This window comes from Pleurodeles waltl, chromosome 3_1 (genome assembly GCF_031143425.1).
Source record: "Pleurodeles waltl isolate 20211129_DDA chromosome 3_1, aPleWal1.hap1.20221129, whole genome shotgun sequence".
In the NCBI taxonomy this organism is placed as follows: domain Eukaryota; kingdom Metazoa; phylum Chordata; class Amphibia; order Caudata; family Salamandridae; genus Pleurodeles; species Pleurodeles waltl.
In genome coordinates, this window is record NC_090440.1 from 16,798,106 (window position 1) to 16,818,334 (window position 20,229).

The following is a 20,229-nucleotide window of genomic DNA, read 5'->3' on the forward strand; positions in this document are numbered from 1 at the left end:
TGCAGATTCCCTTCAGACTCTCCCTGCTTCCCATTCTGTGCATTGGCCTTTTATAGCCCATTAATAAGATCCCAATCTGATTACCACGGCTCTGCCGCAGTCGGCATGGACGGAGATGAAAAAGGCACCTACGTCAATGCTCAGAGGTGGTATAGGTGTAGCCCCCCTTACATCATATCCTGGGTGGGACAGATCCCATGCAAAGCCACATGACTCCACCTGTCAATGCAAGAAGGAATTGCTATGAAAGTTTACTGATCCGTTCTGGTACCTGGGAAAATTCACAAGGGGAGAACTCTGTGGTTGGATAGATTCCCTACCATAAAAGGCAATATCGAAGTTAAGTAGCTGGTTCGTCGTGTAAATTTATTAATTTACGCTATTTGTTTCTATTGAACCATACTTTTCTAGGCCTTCAGAGGCAGCTCAAAGCTTTTGCTATATATTTCTCTGCCAGCACTTTAACAGTAAATTCACAAAAGGCCTAGGTTTAGGTCTTTTGCAAGAAATAGGTCTCTGGTCCTTGGAGCTTGAGAAGGAGGGTGATGGTCGGCCCTGAGTGCAGTGACCGGAGACTTACGTTCACAAAGGCTCTTGTAGGGGAACTAATTGAGGAATTGTAAGGTGCTTTCAGCCTTGCGAAGGCTCGCTGAATATTATTCTCTTTATAGTGGCCGTTTGATCGTGCCCTTATCAAAAGACTAGAGTTGTGAACTAATTCCAATTAAACTTCATGGTTTCCCTATTACAATACTTAAGGTCAGTTAAATGTGGAGAGATGGTGGGGGGGGGGGGGGTGTTTACAGCTTGCCCCATCACCCTGTGGCATCTGCAACCGCCGCCTAAGCATGGAGCTTGGGTTGTGTTTTTCAATTAGCCCAAGGCTCCTGGTCTTCAGAGCTAGAACCAACAATAGCTGTTTTGGGTTTCCCTTAATTTAAACTGTATAAATGCTCTCACTGTAACCCCTCCAGCAAGCTGCTTTCAAGGCTGTTCTGCCTCGCGGAGTGGACGTGGGGTACTGTGGCATGAAGACTAATAAAGGCTGAATTATAGTGATTAAAAATCAGTATGAGACGGCACACTGTTGCACTAATGCACTTATATTGAGGCAAAGAGCTTTTTGAAACCCATTTGTTACGAAGGGCTGGGCGTACGCCTACCATTTGCGCATGATCTACTTTTTAGCTGCCTATTACAGAAGCCAAAGAGGAGGGGCCGAAAATGGAGAGACTTCCCTTATGTGAAAAGGATATGTGGCTGCCACACAGAACAAAATCACAGATTGCAGTAAGTTATTGGTTCGATGGCATGTGTAGCTGCAGATACACATGTTGTGCATAGCCCGCCATCTGGTGGTGGGTCGGAGTGTTACAAGTTGTTTTTCTTCGAAGAAGTCTTTCGAGTCATGAGACCGAGGGACTCCTCCTCTTTTGCTTCCATTGCGCATGGGCGTCGACTCCATCTTCGATTGTTTTCTTTCCGCCATCGGGTTCGGACGTGTTCCTTTTCGGTCCGGGTTCGGAACGGAAAGATAGTTAGAAATTCGGAAAATTACGTCGGTATTGTTGCGTTCCGGATCGGGTTAGATAGAATCGACATCGAATCGTGAAGAGCTCCGGTAGCCCTTCGGGGTAATTTCGATCCCCCGTCGGGGCCTGGTCGGCCCGACCACGTGTAACATCGAGGCTGATGGAACGGACCCCGTTCCGATTCTGCCCTAAATGCCACAACAAATACCCATATACAGACCAACATTTGGTCTGTAACCTGTGCCTGTCGCCCGAGCACAAGGAAGAAACTTGTGAGGCCTGTCGTGCGTTTCGATCCCGAAAAACGCTCCGTGACCGGCGAGCCAGAAGATTACAGATGGCGTCCACGCCAACAGTACACCGAGAGTTCGAGGAACAAGGAGAAGAAGAGGAAGCCTTCTCTATCCATGAATCGGACTCGGAGGAATTCGACATCCACGAAACAGTGAGTAAGACGTCGAAGCCAGCACACAAGAAAACAGACAAGGCCCAGGGGACGCCACTGCCAACAGGCCATGGCTCAACCCATAAAGTCGGTGACCGCCCATCGGCACTGAAAAAGGCCGAACTAGTGCCGAGATCGTCCGACTCGGGTCGAGACACAGGCACGCAGCAATCTCGGGACCGAGAAAGTGCTGCCGACAAAGTTCGACGCCGAGACATCGGAGCCGAAGCTGCTCGACGCAGACACAGCGGCACCGAGGAGGATCGACGCCGAGAAGTTTCGACTCCAAAAAAGAGAAAAGTCGCCTCGGAGCCGAAAACGAGTAAGGACATAGTTTCGGTGCCGAAACAACCGGCAACCGAGCCAACTACCAGCTCATATTCAGAGGAGCAATCACTGTCCTCTCAATTGCGCAAACATAGATTCGAGGAAGAGTTACAGTCCACTGAAGTAGACCACTCTCAAAAGCGGATCTTCATACAGAGTGGAACAGGGAAGATCAGCACCCTTCCCCCTATTAGGAGAAAAAGGAGACTTGAGTTCCAAATACAGGAACAAGCACCACAAACAAAAGTGGTGAAGAAGGTAACTCCGCCACCCTCTCCTCCACCTGTAACTTACATATCACCGGCACAGACTCCGTCACACTCACCGGCTCACACCACCATGAGCCAAGATGACCAGGACGCTTGGGACCTATACGACGCCCCAGTGTCAGACAACAGTCCGGAGGCGTACCCTACCAAGCCCTCACCACCAGAGGACAGCACTGCGTATTCACAGGTGGTAGCTAGGGCAGCAGAGTTCCATAACGTGTCGCTACACTCGGAACCTGTCGAGGATGACTTCCTTTTCAACACCCTCTCCTCCACCCATAGCACCTACCAGAGCCTGCCTATGCTCCCAGGAATGCTAAGGCACGCAAAGCAAATCTTCAAAGAGCCTGTCAAGAGTAGAGCAATAACACCAAGGATGGAAAAGAAATATAAAGCACCGCCCACAGACCCTGCTTTCATCACCTCACAACTGCCACCAGATTCGGTTGTAGTAGGGGCAGCTCGCAAAAGAGCCAACTCTCACACATCAGGCGATGCACCACCTCCGGATAAAGAAAGCCGCAAGTTCGACGCAGCCGGAAAAAGGGTCGCAGTACAAGCTGCAAACCAGTGGCGCATCGCTAACTCTCAAGTGCTCCTAGCGCGATATGATAAAGCCCATTGGGACGAGATGCAGCACCTCATCGAGCATCTACCCAAGGATTTACAAAAAAGGGCGAAACAGGTGGTTGAGGAGGGACAAAACATCTCCAATAACCAAATACGCTCCTCTATGGATGCAGCTGACACAGCTGCAAGAACAATTAACACAGCAGTAACCATAAGAAGGCACGCGTGGTTACGAACATCTGGCTTTAAACCGGAGATACAGCAAGCGGTGCTCAATATGCCATTCAATGAGCAACAATTGTTCGGACCTGAAGTGGACACGGCAATTGAGAAGCTAAAAAAGGACACTGACACTGCCAAGGCCATGGGCGCACTCTATTCCCCGCAGGGCAGAGGCACTTTCGGCACCTTCCGCAAAACAACCTTCAGAGGGGGGTTTCGGGGTCAGGCCACACAAGCCAGTACCTCACATTCAACACCGTCTACCTACCAGGGACAGTACCAAAGGGGAGGCTTTCGGGGCCAGTACAGAGGAGGACAATTCCCTAGAAACAGGGGAAAATTTCAAAGCCCAAAAACACCTGCAACCAAACAGTGACTCACAGGTCACTCATCCCCTCCACACAACACCAGTGGGGGGAAGAATAAGTCAGTATTACCAATCTTGGGAGGAAATAACAACAGACACTTGGGTCTTAGCAATTATCCAACATGGTTATTGCATAGAATTTCTCCAAATCCCTCCAAATATACCACCAAAAACACAGAATATATCAAAACAGCATTCAGACCTTCTGGAGATAGAAGTTCAAGCATTACTGCAAAAGAACGCAATAGAACTGGTACCAGGTATACAAATAAACACAGGAGTTTACTCACTGTACTTTCTAATACCAAAAAAGGACAAAACACTGAGACCAATCCTAGATCTCAGAACACTAAACACCTACATCAAATCAGAACACTTTCACATGGTCACGCTACAAGAAGTGTTACCATTGCTAAAGCAACAAGACTACATGACAACCTTAGATCTCAAAGACGCATATTTCCACATACCGGTACATCCCTCGCACAGGAAATACCTAAGGTTCGTATTCAAAGGAATACATTACCAATTCAAAGTATTGCCGTTCGGTATAACAACCGCACCAAGAGTCTTTACAAAATGCCTAGCAGTAGTAGCTGCACACATCAGAAGGCAGCAAATACACGTATTCCCGTATCTAGACGAATGGCTAATCAAGACCAACTCACTGACAAAGTGTTCACACCACACAGATCAGGTCATACAAACCCTCTACAAACTTGGTTTCTCCGTCAACTATGCAAAATCACACATTCTGCCGTGCAAAGTACAGCAATACCTAGGAGCAACAATAGACACAACAAGGGGAATAGACACTCCAAGTCCACAAAGGGTTCAAAATTTCCAAAAAGTTATACAAACCATGTATCCAACACAAAAAATACAGGCAAAGATGGTATTACAACTCCTAGGCATGATGTCCTCATGCATAGCCATTGTCCCGAACGCAAGACTGCACATGAGGCCCTTACAACAGTGCCTAGCATCACAATGGTCACAAGCACAGGGTCACCTTCTAGATCTGGTGTTGATAGACCGCCAAACATACATCTCGCTTCTATGGTGGAACAGTATAAATTTAAACAAAGGGCGGCCTTTCCAAGACCCAGTGCCACAATACGTGATAACAACAGATGCTTCCATGACAGGGTGGGGAGCACACCTCAATCAACACAGCATCCAAGGACAATGGGACGTACATCAAACAAAGCTGCATATAAATCACCTCGAACTGCTAGCAGTTTTCCTAGCGTTAAAAGCATTCCAACCCATCATAACCCACAAGTACATTCTTGTCAAAACAGACAACATGACAACAATGTATTATCTAAACAAACGGGGGGACACACTCGACACAGCTGTGCCTCCTGGCACAAAAAATATGGCAATGGGCAATTCACAACCACATTCGCCTAATAGCACAGTTTATTCCAGGGATCCAGAATCAACTTGCAGACAATCTCTCCCGAGATCACCAACAGGTCCAAGAATGGGAAATTCACCCCCAAATTCTAAACACTTACTTCAAAATTTGGGGAACACCTCAAATAGACTTATTTGCAACAAAGGAGAACGCAAAATGCCAAAACTTCCCATCCAGATACCCACACAGGCAGTCCCAAGGCAATGCCCTATGGATGAACTGGTCAGGGATATTTGCGTACGCTTTTCCCCCTCTCCCTCTCCTTCCATATCTAGTAAACAAATTGAGTCAAAACAAACTCAAACTCATACTGATAGCACCAACATGGGCAAGGCAACCTTGGTACACAACACTGCTAGACCTATCAGTAGTACCCCATGTCAAGTTACCCAACAGGCCAGATCTGTTAACACAACACAAACAACAGATCAGGCATCCAAACCCAGCATCGCTGAATCTAGCAATCTGGCTCCTGAAATCCTAGAATTCGGACACTTAAACCTCACCCAAGAATGTATGGAAGTCATAAAGCAAGCTAGAAGACCATCCACTAGACACTGCTATGCAAGCAAATGGAAAAGGTTTGTTTGCTACTGCCATAATAATCAAATTCAACCATTACACGCATCTCCAAAGGATGTAGTGGGTTACTTACTACACTTACAAAAATCGAACCTGGCCTTCTCTTCCATTAAAATACACCTCGCAGCAATATCTGCATACCTGCAGATTACCCATTCAACTTCACTATTTAGGATACCTGTCATTAAAGTGTTTATGGAAGGCCTCAAAAGAATTATACCACCAAGGACACCACCCGTTCCTTCATGGAACCTCAACATCGTCTTAACAAGACTCATGGGTCCACCTTTTGAACCCATGCATTCTTGCGAAATACAATTCCTAACCTGGAAAGTTGCATTTCTCATCGCCATCACATCTCTAAGAAGAGTAAGTGAAATTCAGGCGTTTACAATACAAGAACCTTATATCCAAATACACAAAAATAAGGTAGTCCTAAGAACCAATCCTAAATTTCTACCAAAGGTTATTTCACCGTTCCACTTAAATCAAACGGTAGAACTACCAGTGTTCTTCCCACGGCCAGACTCGGTAGCTGAAAGGGCACTACATACATTAGACATCAGAAGAGCACTAATGTACTACATTGACAGAACAAAAGAAATCAGAAAAACAAAACAACTGTTTATTGCATTCCAAAAACCTCATACAGGAAACCCAATATCAAAACAGGGTATAGCCAGATGGATAGTTAAATGCATCCAGATCTGCTACCTTAAAGCAAAAAGGGAGCTGCCCATTACACCAAGGGCACACTCAACCCGAAAGAAAGGCGCTAGCATGGCCTTCCTAGGGAATATTCCAATGCACGAGATATGTAAGGCAGCCAGATGGTCTACGCCTCACACATTTACTAAGCACTACTGTGTAGACGTGCTATCCGCACAACAAGCCACAGTAGGTCAAGCCGTACTAAGAACTCTATTTCAGACTACTTCCACTCCTACAGGCTGAGCCACCGCTTTTGGGGAGATAACTGCTTACTAGTCTATGCACAACATGTGTATCTGCAGCTACACATGCCATCGAACTGAAAATGTCACTTACCCAGTGTACATCTGTTCGTGGCATTAGTCGCTGCAGATTCACATGTGCCCACCCGCCTCCCCGGGAGCCTGTAGCCGTTTGGAAGTTATCTTCAACTTTGTACATTTGTAAATATATTACTTAAACCTTAATTGGTACATACTTATTCACTCCATTGCATGGGCACTATTACTAACACACACAACTCCTACCTCACCCTCTGCGGGGAAAACAATCGAAGATGGAGTCGACGCCCATGCGCAATGGAAGCAAAAGAGGAGTCGTCCCTCGGTCTCGTGACTCGAAAGACTTCTTCGAAGAAAAACAACTTGTAACACTCCGACCCAACACCAGATGGCGGGCTATGCACAACATGTGAATCTGCAGCGACTAATGCCACGAACAGATGTACACTGGGTAAGTGACATTTTCAATCTGGTTCTTCCTGAAGCAGTGATGCCTTCTCTGGAAGCCAATTTCGTGTGCCTCTGGACTGCTCATAATAGAAGCAGCATAACAGTTGTTATCTGATTGGAAACTCCGTTCCATTGATTTTTCAGTAGGTTTCCAGTTTCCATACCCTTCCGTAGTTCGTATTATCGTACAGTAGGTTTACGTAATGTGTATGAATTTATGGAAAAACAAAAACTGAGAAACCAAATTATGGAAAAATAATTTCAAGGAAAGGCAAATCAATTGAATGAAATTTTTTAAAGGTAAGATAATTTGAGGGCAAAATCCAAGTTTACATTGAACATGGGTAGCGTTTAGGAGTAATGACTGGTATTTAGGCTCAGGGATGGGTGATGTTTAGAGGTAATGGGGAGTTGTAAAGGGTCAGGGATGAGTGGAGTTAAGACATAGAAAGTGGTTTTAGGAATGGTGGAATTTAGGGATGGCAAGAGTTTTTAGGGATCTGGAATGGACAGATTTTAGCAGTGGTGAAGGCTTTTTAGGTTCACAGACGGGTGGACTTTAGGGGTGGTGAGAAACTAGGTGTCAGCGATGGGTAGAGTTTAGGGGCAGACAGTTTTAGGGTGTAGGATGGTTAATGGATTTTGAAGATTCCGGGATGAGTGAAGTTTAGCTGTAGAAAGGGGTTTTTAGGGTTCCGGGATGGCTGAAGTACAGGCCTAATGAGGTTTTAGGATTCAGGATGGGTGGAGCGTGGGTATAAATGGCTTTTAGTGTTCAGGGATGGGTGTTGTTTAGATGTGGCGAGGGGTTTTTAGTGTGCAGGGATGGATTTTTTATAGAGGTTGTGAGAGGGTCATGGATGAAGAGTGTTCATGGGTGGTGAAGTAGGTAAGTGCATTTAAAGCATTCCAAAATAATTGTTTGATAAAATAAAATATGCATATTTTAAATTATAACCCTGTGAAGTGAACCACTAAAATAAATACTTTGGACAAAAATGTACCTGCATCTACACCTTTAAAAATAAACATGCAAAGGGCAATTTAAAATAGGACACACTATGACTTGATCTATATGAAAAGGTAAAAACCATTAATTCTGCAAATTTCTATTAAACAGTTTAGGTGAAATTGTTTCTCAATAATGGAATTCCGTTAAATAGTTTTCCTATGAAATCGCATACTACCAGGTTTGCGATCTTTCCCCTGATCTTGTTGTCTCACAGAAGATTTCTGACCCTTCCTCTGGTCTTGATGTCTCACATTGGGTTTCAGACCTTTCCTCAAGTCCTATTGTCCCAAAGTAGATTTCTGATCTACCATTGTTCCGGTGATCACACTGTATGTTTCAACCCTTCTTCTGGTCCAGTTGTCTCGCAGCAGGCCCTCGTGTAATATGTTTCAGTTTTAGAATCTTCATCTGGTCCTGTTGTCTCACAGCTTATTCTAGCCTCCAGAAATACTATCCTCCTAGTCACACCCTCTCCAGCATTGGGCTGATCTCCTGCCTTCTGTTCTGTGATGTTGTTGCAGTGTCCAGTGCCATCGAAAGAGTATCTTCCCTTTTGAGTTCTGCCCTTGGTAGTGTGAAATACCCCTAAATGTAGAAACTAAGATCATATTTTGTTGCTAGTCTGAGAGGGATGTACCCATTTCCCTCTTTCCACTTAAGTCAGAATCTGCATTTTGTTTGTGTTGCCCCTTCTAGCAATAATTAATATATTTTAGAGGTCAGGTGAGTGTCATCAGAAGCTCTGTGGAGCAGCTTTTCAAACAGTGTTGGTTATGGTGCAGCTGCTGCCTTCATAATGGCAACTATAGCCATTGCCTAACCTATGCATATCTAAGCTGTCTTCATCCCCAGCTCGTAATCAATCTTCATCTGTCAAAAAGTTATTAAAGCCCCCTTATGGGATCAAGTCCCTCTGTGTTTATACACCTGGACTGTTGCATCCAAATGCTTTCTTCTTAAGGGTGGGGACAAACTCTAGATCTCCAAGTATCAAGGTGTAGAGTGAAAAGAAACCGGCAAGCCCATGTCTGTGGTTATTGTGTCCAGTGAGATCCTCACATATTAAATGGCCATGCTTCAGGTGTGAATGAGGGTCCTTCCGAAAGTGGTCTCCCAACTGGGATATATGATCTATGAGGCACCAGTGTTTCTCTGTCTTTGCCTTCGACCACTTAAGTAGGTAGTGGAAGTGTGTGGCCTGTTAGCATAGATGCAAATGCAGGATCCCAGACTTGTCTACCATGATGGGCCTCCAACCCACACCTGCCATAATTATTGCTCTCATCCTTCCTACTATGAAGTTACAGCACACACTCTGAAGTTGTGAGATATATTTATAGTCAAATTAGAGAGCTACGGTCTGAGATGTGAATCGGACCCTAGTTAGGACTTCCGTTGCCAAAGGGCTGTCCGGCCAAGCCAGGAGAGCGAATGGCTGTACCAAAGCTATAGATACACCTGGATTCTCTGTTGTAAGGATTAGAAATGATGCCTCCCAAGGACAGATATTGATGCTGCAAGTTGAATCCTGCAATATCTGATCAGGGAGCTGCTTCAACTGATCTGCTAACCAAGCCTTCTCTTCACTGTGCACGTTCACCCGAGTGGTGCTGATTTCTGAAGATTGACTTCAAACCCTGGCACCGTGCCAGAGACTGATATGTCTCTGATCAGAGATCTCAGGGAGTGAGCTGGGTCAGCAAGGTAGATTAAAACATCATTGGTGTACACAGTCACCGACTCTGGTTTCACTCCTCTGATGTCCTTGGCGTTGCAGAAGCACAAAGAGGAGGGGAGACAGAGTCAGTGCCTGGCTTCTTCCACTCTCAATCTTAACCTTCTGGCAGTCCTTGCGTTTACATCTTTGTACATGGGTCTGAGTAGCCTGCCAGAGCCATTGTGAGATAATGGGGCTGGAAATGTCCAGTTAGCAGTCTGCTTGATGAGGTTCAAGTCCCCCCGTCAAAAGTCTTCTCAGAATTTGGTGACAGGAACATGACTCTTCGCCATCGATTGTTGACACCTTCTATTAGGTGCACTACTATCTGGTGCTCTCACCCGCTTGCCTATGTGTTTGATCTGGGTGTATTATACGAGAGAGCACTTTGTTGAAGCACTGAAACCCCGGTGTCCCTCATTGAGCAAGTCATCTCCACGGGACCAGCCGACAGATTAAACAAATTGACCATGAGGCCAATCAGTGGAGCCTAAAGTGATTTACGGAAGTCCAGACCTAAGAAGACTAGGCCGGGAGCTTGGCGAGATTTGAGACCCTTATTCAAATTAACCACTTTTTCAGGGCTTATCGGGCTTTCTGGTCGCTCCCTTTGCTCCTCCTTCATGTTTTTTATAGTCCCCCATCTTCCCACCAAAATATAATGCACTGCCTCTCCCCTGGACTATAGGCTCTGAAAGTACTGCTGGAAGACCCTGAGTCTGTCATAAGCCTAGTCTGTTCCCTTGACAGTCACTATGAAGGATTAAGGCCATATCTTGCCTTATGTTTGACTGCCAATATACCCCCTGCTCCCCCCTTTACTATAGTTTCTTTTTCAATTTCATCTGAGGATAGACATCTTTATTTAAGTTCCACTGATGTGAGATCTTATGCCAAGTCTTCCGTGATCAGAGTTTGTGTTGTCTAGTATCTTGAGTTCCTCTAGAAGGCCGTGCAACATTAGTTTCCGGATTTTCTTAAATCTGCCCATCTCGCTTATCTAGATCCAGTCTACAGCTTTAAATGTGTCCCACTCTGTTGAGATCTCACATTTCCCCACAGGTTACAAGCAAAGAAACTCCCCTATCTGGGAAAGATCACCACCAGTCGCTGTTGTAGACATAGGGGGTTATTCTAACTTTGGAGGAGGTGTTAATCCGTCCCAAAAGTGACGGAAAAGTGACGGATTTACCACCAGCCGTATTACGAGTCCATTATATCCTATGGAACTCGTAATACGGCTGGTGGTATATCCGTCACTTTACCGTCACTTTTGGGACGGATTAACACTCCTCCAAAGTTAGAATAACCCCCATAGTGCCCTGGGGCGCGGTGGACATGTGTGCTCTTTTGCATCTCCGTCTGTAATACCGATAGTGCCAGCGCACATATATCGCCTGTGTCATCCTAAGAGGGAACAACATGAAATTCAGAAGCAGAGCACTCCAAATGTGTACCCACTTCTCAGAATATATGAAATTCCTAGCCCTATCATGAGACGTTCTAGTCCATAACTTTAGAGACTCTGTAAAGTAGACGTGTTCCTTTAGTACTCACGAAAGTCCAATCGTTGATATTGTGCTCAGCTGGTGTATTTTATTCCACTTGGTGTACATGACGGTGAAGTAGTTGTTCTAAGATGAAATACAGATGATTCATCCAACACGTGTTTCGTCCACTCCTTGGACTTTTTCAAGCCTGGTACGATCATACATGCAAAGAAGAAAGCACATTGATAAGAGAGATATTTTAAATAGAGCTCCAATGAATACTTAAGTCTTACAAGTCGCCAACCTAGAGTTTACACAATATCCACTAAGAGCGTTCTCATTGTTTGTTTGAACAAGAAAAAAGTGCTCAGAAATAAGAGATGTCCTTGTGAAGCTACAGTTCCCACCACCATGATAGGTTCAACCATAAGAGTTCACAAATGCAACAGAACCCAGAAAGAAATGCATGGAAGAGATGAACAGCATCGTGAAGAAAAGGTGATAGAACAAGAAGAGAGTCTCTGCTATTACACCAGGCAAACATTGCGTTAAAAATAAATTGTTAAATCCATATAACTTCATCAAAACTAAATCATTGGATTAAAGGAAAGTGGGAAACAAGGAAATCCAAAAAGGCTTGAAAGACATGCATAAGAAATATCCGTTACTTATTTCTGGGAAATTGTCCTCTCCCAGACCTGACACAAAGATAGCCACGAGCAAGGTTTCTAGATGAAAGGAAGAATTGTCGAAATCGAAAACACTAACCTGAGAACCACAAATTCAGAATTGTATTTTGCCAGAACCCCTATGTTACTGTGACATCTACAGGAGTACAAACACCGGGCTCCTTGAGCGCGGTTTGTGGTCTCCCCAGTGCTAACCACGAGTTGCCACATGTGCGCTCTTGTGAATGGAAGGGACAACATCAAGCCTCATAGAGATGAACACATTTGCAGATAATTTCAACAGGGCTCTGGTATGTCAAGTCCAGTTTGCAGTTGTTCACAATCTACTGGAGGATACATAAAGGTATTGTCACAATGACAAGATGCTATGTCAATTGCTGTCCAAGAATCCATATCTAGTTTTTAAATTATTAGAAAATACAAGTAAGTGAAAAAAATAACCCCCCCAAAATGTAATTGATGTAAAAAGTTGGTGTCTTAATTATTGCCCGAGGTGGCAGCAAAAGAAATCGTCTTAAGTTTGGAATTGCTAAAAGTAGTCCCCCCCACACCCCCAATTAATGGGGAAGCCCTTTTCACATCATTTGCTTGGATTCAAAGTGTGATGAGCCAAATTATACATCAACCTCTATTCAAGGAAAGATAAAACGGGGTACAGTGTTCACCATTTCTGGTCATCAAATAATTAAATCCTCACATGTCTGAACAAACTGGTAGGAATATAGTAGATGGCGCGTTCTTTACCTGTTTGATCCTGATAAGTGTCTCCATCCATCGACTAAAAACAAACCAAAGATTGAGGGCTACCCTCTATATTAGGCTTCCTTAAAGCCTAGTCGCAAAGTATCCCCTGCCTATTGTTATGTTGATTTACTTGCAACAGTTATAAGAATTCAATGTATAGACCATGCAGCCCCAAAACATTCGCTAACAAAAAGCACCAGAATTCCTTATCGGAGAAGCAAATATTCTCCTGTTCACCATGAAAGAGGAGCCTACTTGCTCCTCTTAGTTTACAGATGCAAAGATATACCCTACTGCCCTTGTGGAGTATACTCAAACCCAAGAAAGGTATTCAACATCCTTAAGTTACCCCGTTTTTCTTACCACACACTGTTCACGCGTTGCAAAACAAATGTCAGTTACGTTACATGCACCCATTTAAATATTGAGACATATTCCACAATGCCATCAAAACAAAAAAAGGACAGCATATTAACATGCAAACCGCCACCAGTTTTATGGGCACGACCATGTCAGCGAAGTAAACAAACACGCAAGTTCCCTTCAGATTTATTATAGAATAGTGTAGTAAGTTGGCTCTGTATATACTATTTCAAAGTAAGAAATAGTGTGCGCGGAGTCCAAGGGTTCCCCTTAGAGGTAAGATAGTGGCAAAAGCAGATAATTCTAATGCTCTCATTTGTGGTAGTGTGGTCGAGCAGTAGGCTTATCAGAGGTTAGTGTTAAGCATTTGTTGTACACACACAGGCAATAAATGAGGAACACACACTCAAAGACAATTCCAGGCCAATAGGTTTTTATATAGAAAAATATATTTTCTTAGTTTATTTTAAGAACCGCAGGTTCAAGATTTACAGTTAATACTTTAAATGTAAGGTACTTCACTTAGATACTTTAGGAATGAAAACAATATCATGTACAGTCTTTGTAAAAATGGCAATAAGCTATTTTGAAAGTGGACACAGTGCAAACATCAACAGTTCCTGGGGGAGGTAAGTAAAGGTTAGTTTAGGAGGTAAGTAAAACACTTACAAGTCTCAGTCCTGGGGCATAGGCAGCCCACCATTGGGGGTTCAGGGCAACCCCAAAGTTACCACACCAGCAGCTCAGGGCCGGTCAGGTGCAGAGGTCAAAGAGGTGCCCAAAACACATAGGCTCCTATAGAGAACAGGGGTGCTCCGGTTCCAGTCTGCCAGCAGGTAAGTACCTGCGTCCTCGGGGGCAGACCAGGGGGGTTTTGTAGAGCACTGGGGGGGACACAAGTAGGCACACAAAACACACCCTCCGCGGCACAGGGGCGGCCGGGTGCAGTGTGCAAAGCAGGCGTCGGGTGTTAGGTAGGAAACAATGGAGGGACACAGGGGGGCTTCTCGGGACAGCCACCACCTGGGCTAGGCAAAGGGTCGCCTGGGGGTCACTCCTGCGTTGAAGTTCGGTTCCTTCAGGTCCTGGGGGCTGCAGGTGCAGTGTTGGTTCCAGACGTCGGGTCCCTTGTTACAGGCAGTCGCGGTCAGGGGGCGCCTCTGGATTCTCTCTGCAGGCGTCGCTGCAGGGGCTCAGGGGGGTCGTCTCTGGTTACTCATGGGCTCACAGTCGCCGGGGAGTCCTTCCTGAGGTGTTGGTTTTCTGCAGGTCGAGCCAGGGTCGTCGGGTGCAGAGTGTAAAGTCTCCCCCTTCCAGCGGGAAACGTGAAGTCCTTGGAAGTTGCTTCTTTGTTGCAAAGTAGTAGCTGGTTTTGAACAGGGCCGCTGTTCACGGGAGTTTCTTGGTCCTGTAGTCCAGGGCAGTCCTCTGAGGCTTCAGAGGTCGCTGGTCCCTGTCGGATGCGTCGCTAGAGCAGGTTTTCGAAGTTGGAGACAGGCCAGAAGGGCTGGGGCCAAATCAGTTGTAGTCTTCCTCCTTCTCTGCAGGCTTGTAGGCCAGCCATACTTCTTTCTTCAGGTTGCAGGAATCTGATTTCCTGGAATCTGGGGAAGCCCCTAAATACTGAATTTAGGGGTGTGTTTAGGTCTAGGAGGGCAGTAGTCAATGGCTACTGTCCTTGAGGGTGGCTACACCCTCTTTGTGCCTCCTCCCTGTGGGGAGGGGGGCACATCCCTAATCCTATTGGGGGAATCCTCCAAATTCAAGATGAAGGATTTCTCAAGGCAGGGGTCACCTCTGCTCAGGGCACCTTAGGGGCTGTCCTGACTGGTGGGTGACTCCTCCTTGATTTTCTCATTATCTCCTCCAGCCTTGCCGCCAAAAGTGGGGGCAGTGGCCGGAGGGGCGAGCATCTTCACTAGCTAGGATGCCCTGGGGCGCTGTGACAAAAGAGGTGAGCCTTTGAGGCTCACAGTCAGGTGTTACAGTTCCTGCAGGGGGGGGGGTGAGAAGCACCTCCACCCAGTACAAGCTTTGTTCCTGGCCACAGAGTGACAAAGGCACTCTCTCCATGCGGCTAGCAACATGTCTGGTGTGTGGCAGGCTGGCAGGAACTTGTCAGCCTACACTAGAAGTCGGGTATGTATTCAGGGGGCATCTCTAAGATGCCCTCTGGGTGTATTTTACAATAAATTGCACACTGGCATCAGTGTGCATTTATTGTGCTGAGACGTTTGATACCAAACTTCCCAGTTTTCAGTGTAGCCATTATGGAACTGTGGAGTTTGTGTTTGACAAAGCCCCAGACCATATACTCTTATGGCTACCCTGCACTTACAATGTCTAAGGTCTAAGGTTTTGTTTAGACACTGTAGGGGCATAGTGCTCATGCACATATGCCCTCACCTGTGGTATAGTGCACCCTGCCTTAGGGCTGTAAGGCCTGCTAGAGGGGTGACTTACCTATGCCACAGGCAGTGTGGGGTTGGCATGGATCTCTGAGGAGAGTGCCGTGTCGACTTAGTCATTTTCTCCCCACCAGCACACGCAAGCTGTGAAGCAGTGTGCATGTGCTGAGTGAGGGGTCCCTAGGGTGGCATAAGACATGCTGCAGCCCTTAGAGACCTTCCCTGACATCAGGGCCCAGGGGTACCAGTTACAAGGGACGTACCTGAGTGCCAGGGTTGTGCCAGTTGTGGAGACAAAGGTACAGTTTAGGGAAAGAGCACTGGTGCTGGGGCCTGGTTAGCAGGGTCGCAGCACACTTTCAAATCATAACTTAGCATTAGCAAAGGCAAAAAGTTAGGGGGTAACCATGCCAAGGAGGTATTTCCTCACAAAGAACCTGAGGTTTCACTCTCCCATTGTGACTATATAGTCACCAAGGTCTGCTGGACCCGTCCTTAGGCCGCCACTGTGGTATCACACCACGCCAAATTAAGAGGGTGTTCCCTTACTTGCGTGAGGCCATGGAAACGAGGGAAATCACTTTGCCTCTGTGCCTGCGCTGTATTAGGGACATGGGTGCAGAGGCAAACAGGCCGTTAGGAGGTGTATTCATTAACAGTGTTAGTGTGCCATGTGTGGTCAGCCCTGTGGAAGGGGGAATAAGGGTCCCATGCAGCACCACTCACTCACTCACTGCCCCTGCCTGCAAGGGAATCTCTCCTCTCCTTAGAGTGCGGGCGGCAAGTTGCCTGCACTGTGAAACACGGAGTGCCTTGTAAAGAACCACTCCATATTTCACTGAATGCACTGCCCTGAGGGCAGGCACAGATTCACAGCTCTTTGACTGCAGTGTGTTATTTTTACTAGGGCGCACTGTTATTGTTTGTGCCCAGTAACAGGCCCAGAGCTTTAGTAAAGGCGTTTTTTACATAGTGTGTTCCGTTATGCGCTCCTGTCCCTGGTTTGGTGCAGCGATTGATGCTAGAGAGATGTCTCTCCCTTCTAGCCTCATATTGAGGAATCTGAGTCCCCTCCCATCCAAGAAAGAGTCCCACAGGTTTAAGCCCCATTGTCTCACATGGGTAGTCGCCGTCCTCATATGGTGGAGCAATGCTGGTGCCATCTTCTTTCTTGTGCTCATGGGAAGAGTTCTTAAGTTAAGTTTTGTACTGCTGCATTTAGTTTTAGATGATATTTTGCCTTACATAGCACTTCCTGTCTGTGCCTTCGAAACTTTAACCATCACTGGAAACCCTCATCCTCCATGATTCCGTACCTCAAGACTCTACACTCTCCTGCAACTCACGGAGGAATTTTTTGAACTCCTTGACATCATGCTAAAGTGTATATAGGCCCACCTTGAATTGCCTGGTCAGAGTGTTTCCTGCTCCAGATCCCGCATTGGGGCCACTTTCACCCTCAACTTTAGGGGCCACCTTCTTGTTCAGTCAAATTGGTCCCCGAGCTATTTAATTACTTCTGAGGCCTAGCCCGCCAACTTCACCCCAAGGAAGAAAACATTTTCTAACATGGCTTCCCTGTTTCACCTCACTTTGTGGTCATCTCAACCTAAGTGCAACCTGTGATGCAAGGTATCATTGGTTGATGATATCACAACATGATTCCTTACGTCTTGTGCCTTAAAACGGGGATTGACACCGCTCATTCCATTGTGCTGGAGTGGACGACCAACAGGTGTTACTTGTCTTCCATCTTCCCACGCCTTTTTGATGCGGGAGTTTGATGGCTTGCTTCCTTTGCCTCTGCCATTAGTGGGCCAGCTCCTCAGCAGGATCTGAATCTAGTTGTGCTTCTGTTGTCTTATCCTCTGTCTTCATGTGATGTAGACATGCATCCGTGCTGATTGTGATCATATCTTGCTTAAGCAGCAGGGAGCCTTCCGGTGTCTGTTCAAATCAGTCATGCATAGTCTTCATGAAAACAAGGAGCTTCTCCAGAGTGGTCCCTTCATTCATTCCAGAAGTGTTATTGAAATGCCATCCAAATCGGGAATCCATTGTAATAGCCTAGACCACTTGTTTTCTCAGTTGAAGAAATGCTTGTGGTCTAGAGACTTTCAGAACCTTGACATTCTAGTTGTAAAGAATAGATTCCTTCAGAGTTCAAGACCATTAGTTTGTCCGGTGTGATGGTCTTATCCTGGGGAAGCAAAGCATTGAAAGCTACATTGCAAGGTGGATTCCTGCTGTTGCATTATTGAGTCTTCATTATGTCTCCATCAGATCTGGGCAGACGTTCCTACTGCACACTTATATGGCAGCCTCCTGGTCTGCCATTCATGCCCTTTGTAAGCATTACTCTTGGTTGCATTTCCTGAATGCAGAACGCTTTTGGAGACTGCAAGGGTGATGATCCTGCACTGTCCCTGGGCCTTCACATCCCACCCCCTCCTCAGGAAGAAACCCATATCTGTTAATTTCCTGAACCAGGAAGAGCATTGACGTTTTTCGTCTTCTCTTAGGGTCTTGAGATATTGCCCCATTGGCTGAGACAGTTTCTTCTGAATCTGGAAAGCATGGTAGCTTCTCAAAAATAAATATTGTGGTTGGATCCAAATTCTAAAGTCCAGCTCAACTGGTTAACCAGTGGGAGTTTAGTTCCCATACTTGTCTCTTGCTGCCAACTGGCATTCTCGCAGACTGCTGAGCCAGTGAGGTCCATGACGCTGTAAACTATCCATTAGTTTTGGAAGGTTTAAAATCTTCCCAAGAAAGTACTTACAAATCACCCAGTAAAATCAACTAAACCAGAATTGTTTTCTTTGAAAAGCTTATACACCTACTGACCCAATGCATGCCTTTACTTTAAAGCACTAAAACCTTGTAAACCAGTTTTATCCTCAGCCCTTCCTGTACATATATCTGGAAGAACAAAATCTCACAAGTACTTGATAGAAAGAACTTTTAACTCCAGTTCTGCAGCTTCAAAGTCATTTTTTGAGGTTGCCTTTTGACCATGGATTTCTCTTCCTGAATATCTAACATGATGAAAGAATGTGTTTATCCAGGAAAATCTCAAAACACAACTATCTAAACTCCCCTAAATGTGTAATTCTCTCATTGATATCTTCCTAATGAGGAATGCTTCTGTTTTTCTCCTTCTTTACCCTCTCCCACGAATGCCTCATCTCCCCTCCCCATTATCCCATACTCTTCCAGTCCTCTTGCAGAATTACTCTCTCGCAGCTCTAGTTTAAAGGTTCCACTGGTTACAGTTAAATGTGCACTGGGTATATCGTTATTTCTTGTTTTTGCTGTTATTGTAACGTGCTGACACCCTTTGGATTGAGAAGCACTGCATGAGAAACTGTAAATAATAAACAAGCACCTTGCACCCTCAAAGCATGTGTGCTCCAACCCTTCAGTTCCTCGAAGTAAGGCTTGACTGCTCGACCTCACTACCCCTGGAGAGTCAAGTGTATGAAGCAAGAAGCTTGGGTGTCTTGTTTGATCCAATAGTATTGCTAGCCTTGAGATAGCTCTAGTAAGCAATGGACCCCTCCACGGATGATGCCCAGTAACTCCTCACTGCCCCATGGAAAAGGCCCTGGACCTGGTGTCACCAGTGTAGTTGGGTGTGGGGCAGGAGCAGGACAGATGCAGCTGGTCGGCTTCTGATGGTAATTGTGTGCTGTGTCCCTGTGATGGTATCTCAAGGTTGTGTGTTTAGTAAATGCTCACAAATCACAAGGCTAATGATTTTAAACAAAGATATATTGTGTGTAGTACTAAGGTATAGAAATGTGTATGTATGATAATCCTAGTTTTTTTTATATATAAATACTTGATTTTCTAATTTTACATATCTGGCTTCATTTTCACAAACCTTATTGGTGCTGTCCTAGGACTTGTACACTTGTCCTCTGCTGCCAGTTTGGGTTTTGGTCCCACGACCACAGTGTTTACTGCGGGTTTTCCAATGACAGTCTTTTGCTTTCTGTTAGACACTGAGAGCTAAAACACATTGTGTGTAACCTATTATACTTTGAAGGCTCTCGGAGTAACTTAAGACCCTACATTGAGGCCTGCAGGCCTGTGCAGAAGGTAACACTTGTCCATGTCCACCTTCCAGGGCTTTGCACTCCGGTGCTGAATATTACTGGGACCAGCTGAACGAAGCAGTCTTCACTGTCCATTCCAGCGGCAGCAATAGCAGCAGTCGAACGAGCGAGAGGCTGGGGTGAGTACATGTGCATGGCAAGCCTGCTTATGGAGTTTAAATGTAACAGAGTTCAACAGTTCAGGGGTATCTTAGATCAGCGTAAAGAGATTGTTCTAGGAGGTGGCTGGAGATCTAGAGGAACATTTAGTTCAGTGATGCAGAGAGAGGCATATCGTGGGAAAGGAGAGACAGAGGTACAAGCTCCAGAAACCAGGAGTAGACTTATTGGAGAGATAGTGGTGGTCCAGTTGTACTATATTGCAGTCAGGAATATCTTCTCTTGCAGTCAACTTACGATAAATTGCATATAAAGTTTGGAAATGTATTGAAAATGATTACATGAAGACGAGTTTACACAAAGTGGTTTTGAGTGACAAAATTGTTGTGTTCATGGTTGTGATCCCG

At 45.6% G+C, this 20,229-nt stretch overlaps 1 protein-coding gene across 5 annotated transcripts in view; it reads left to right on the top strand.

Annotated features, from left to right (window-relative positions):
* AMBRA1 (autophagy and beclin 1 regulator 1) overlaps positions 1 to 20,229 on the top strand; it is a 667,981-nt gene that overhangs the window by 579,601 nt on the left and 68,151 nt on the right. For all 5 annotated transcript variants that reach the window (XM_069221711.1, XM_069221710.1, XM_069221709.1 and 2 more), the window contains one exon: positions 19,735 to 19,842. In XM_069221711.1, coding sequence (XP_069077812.1) covers positions 19,735 to 19,842 — 108 coding nt within the window. The remainder of the gene's footprint in view (positions 1 to 19,734; positions 19,843 to 20,229) is intronic.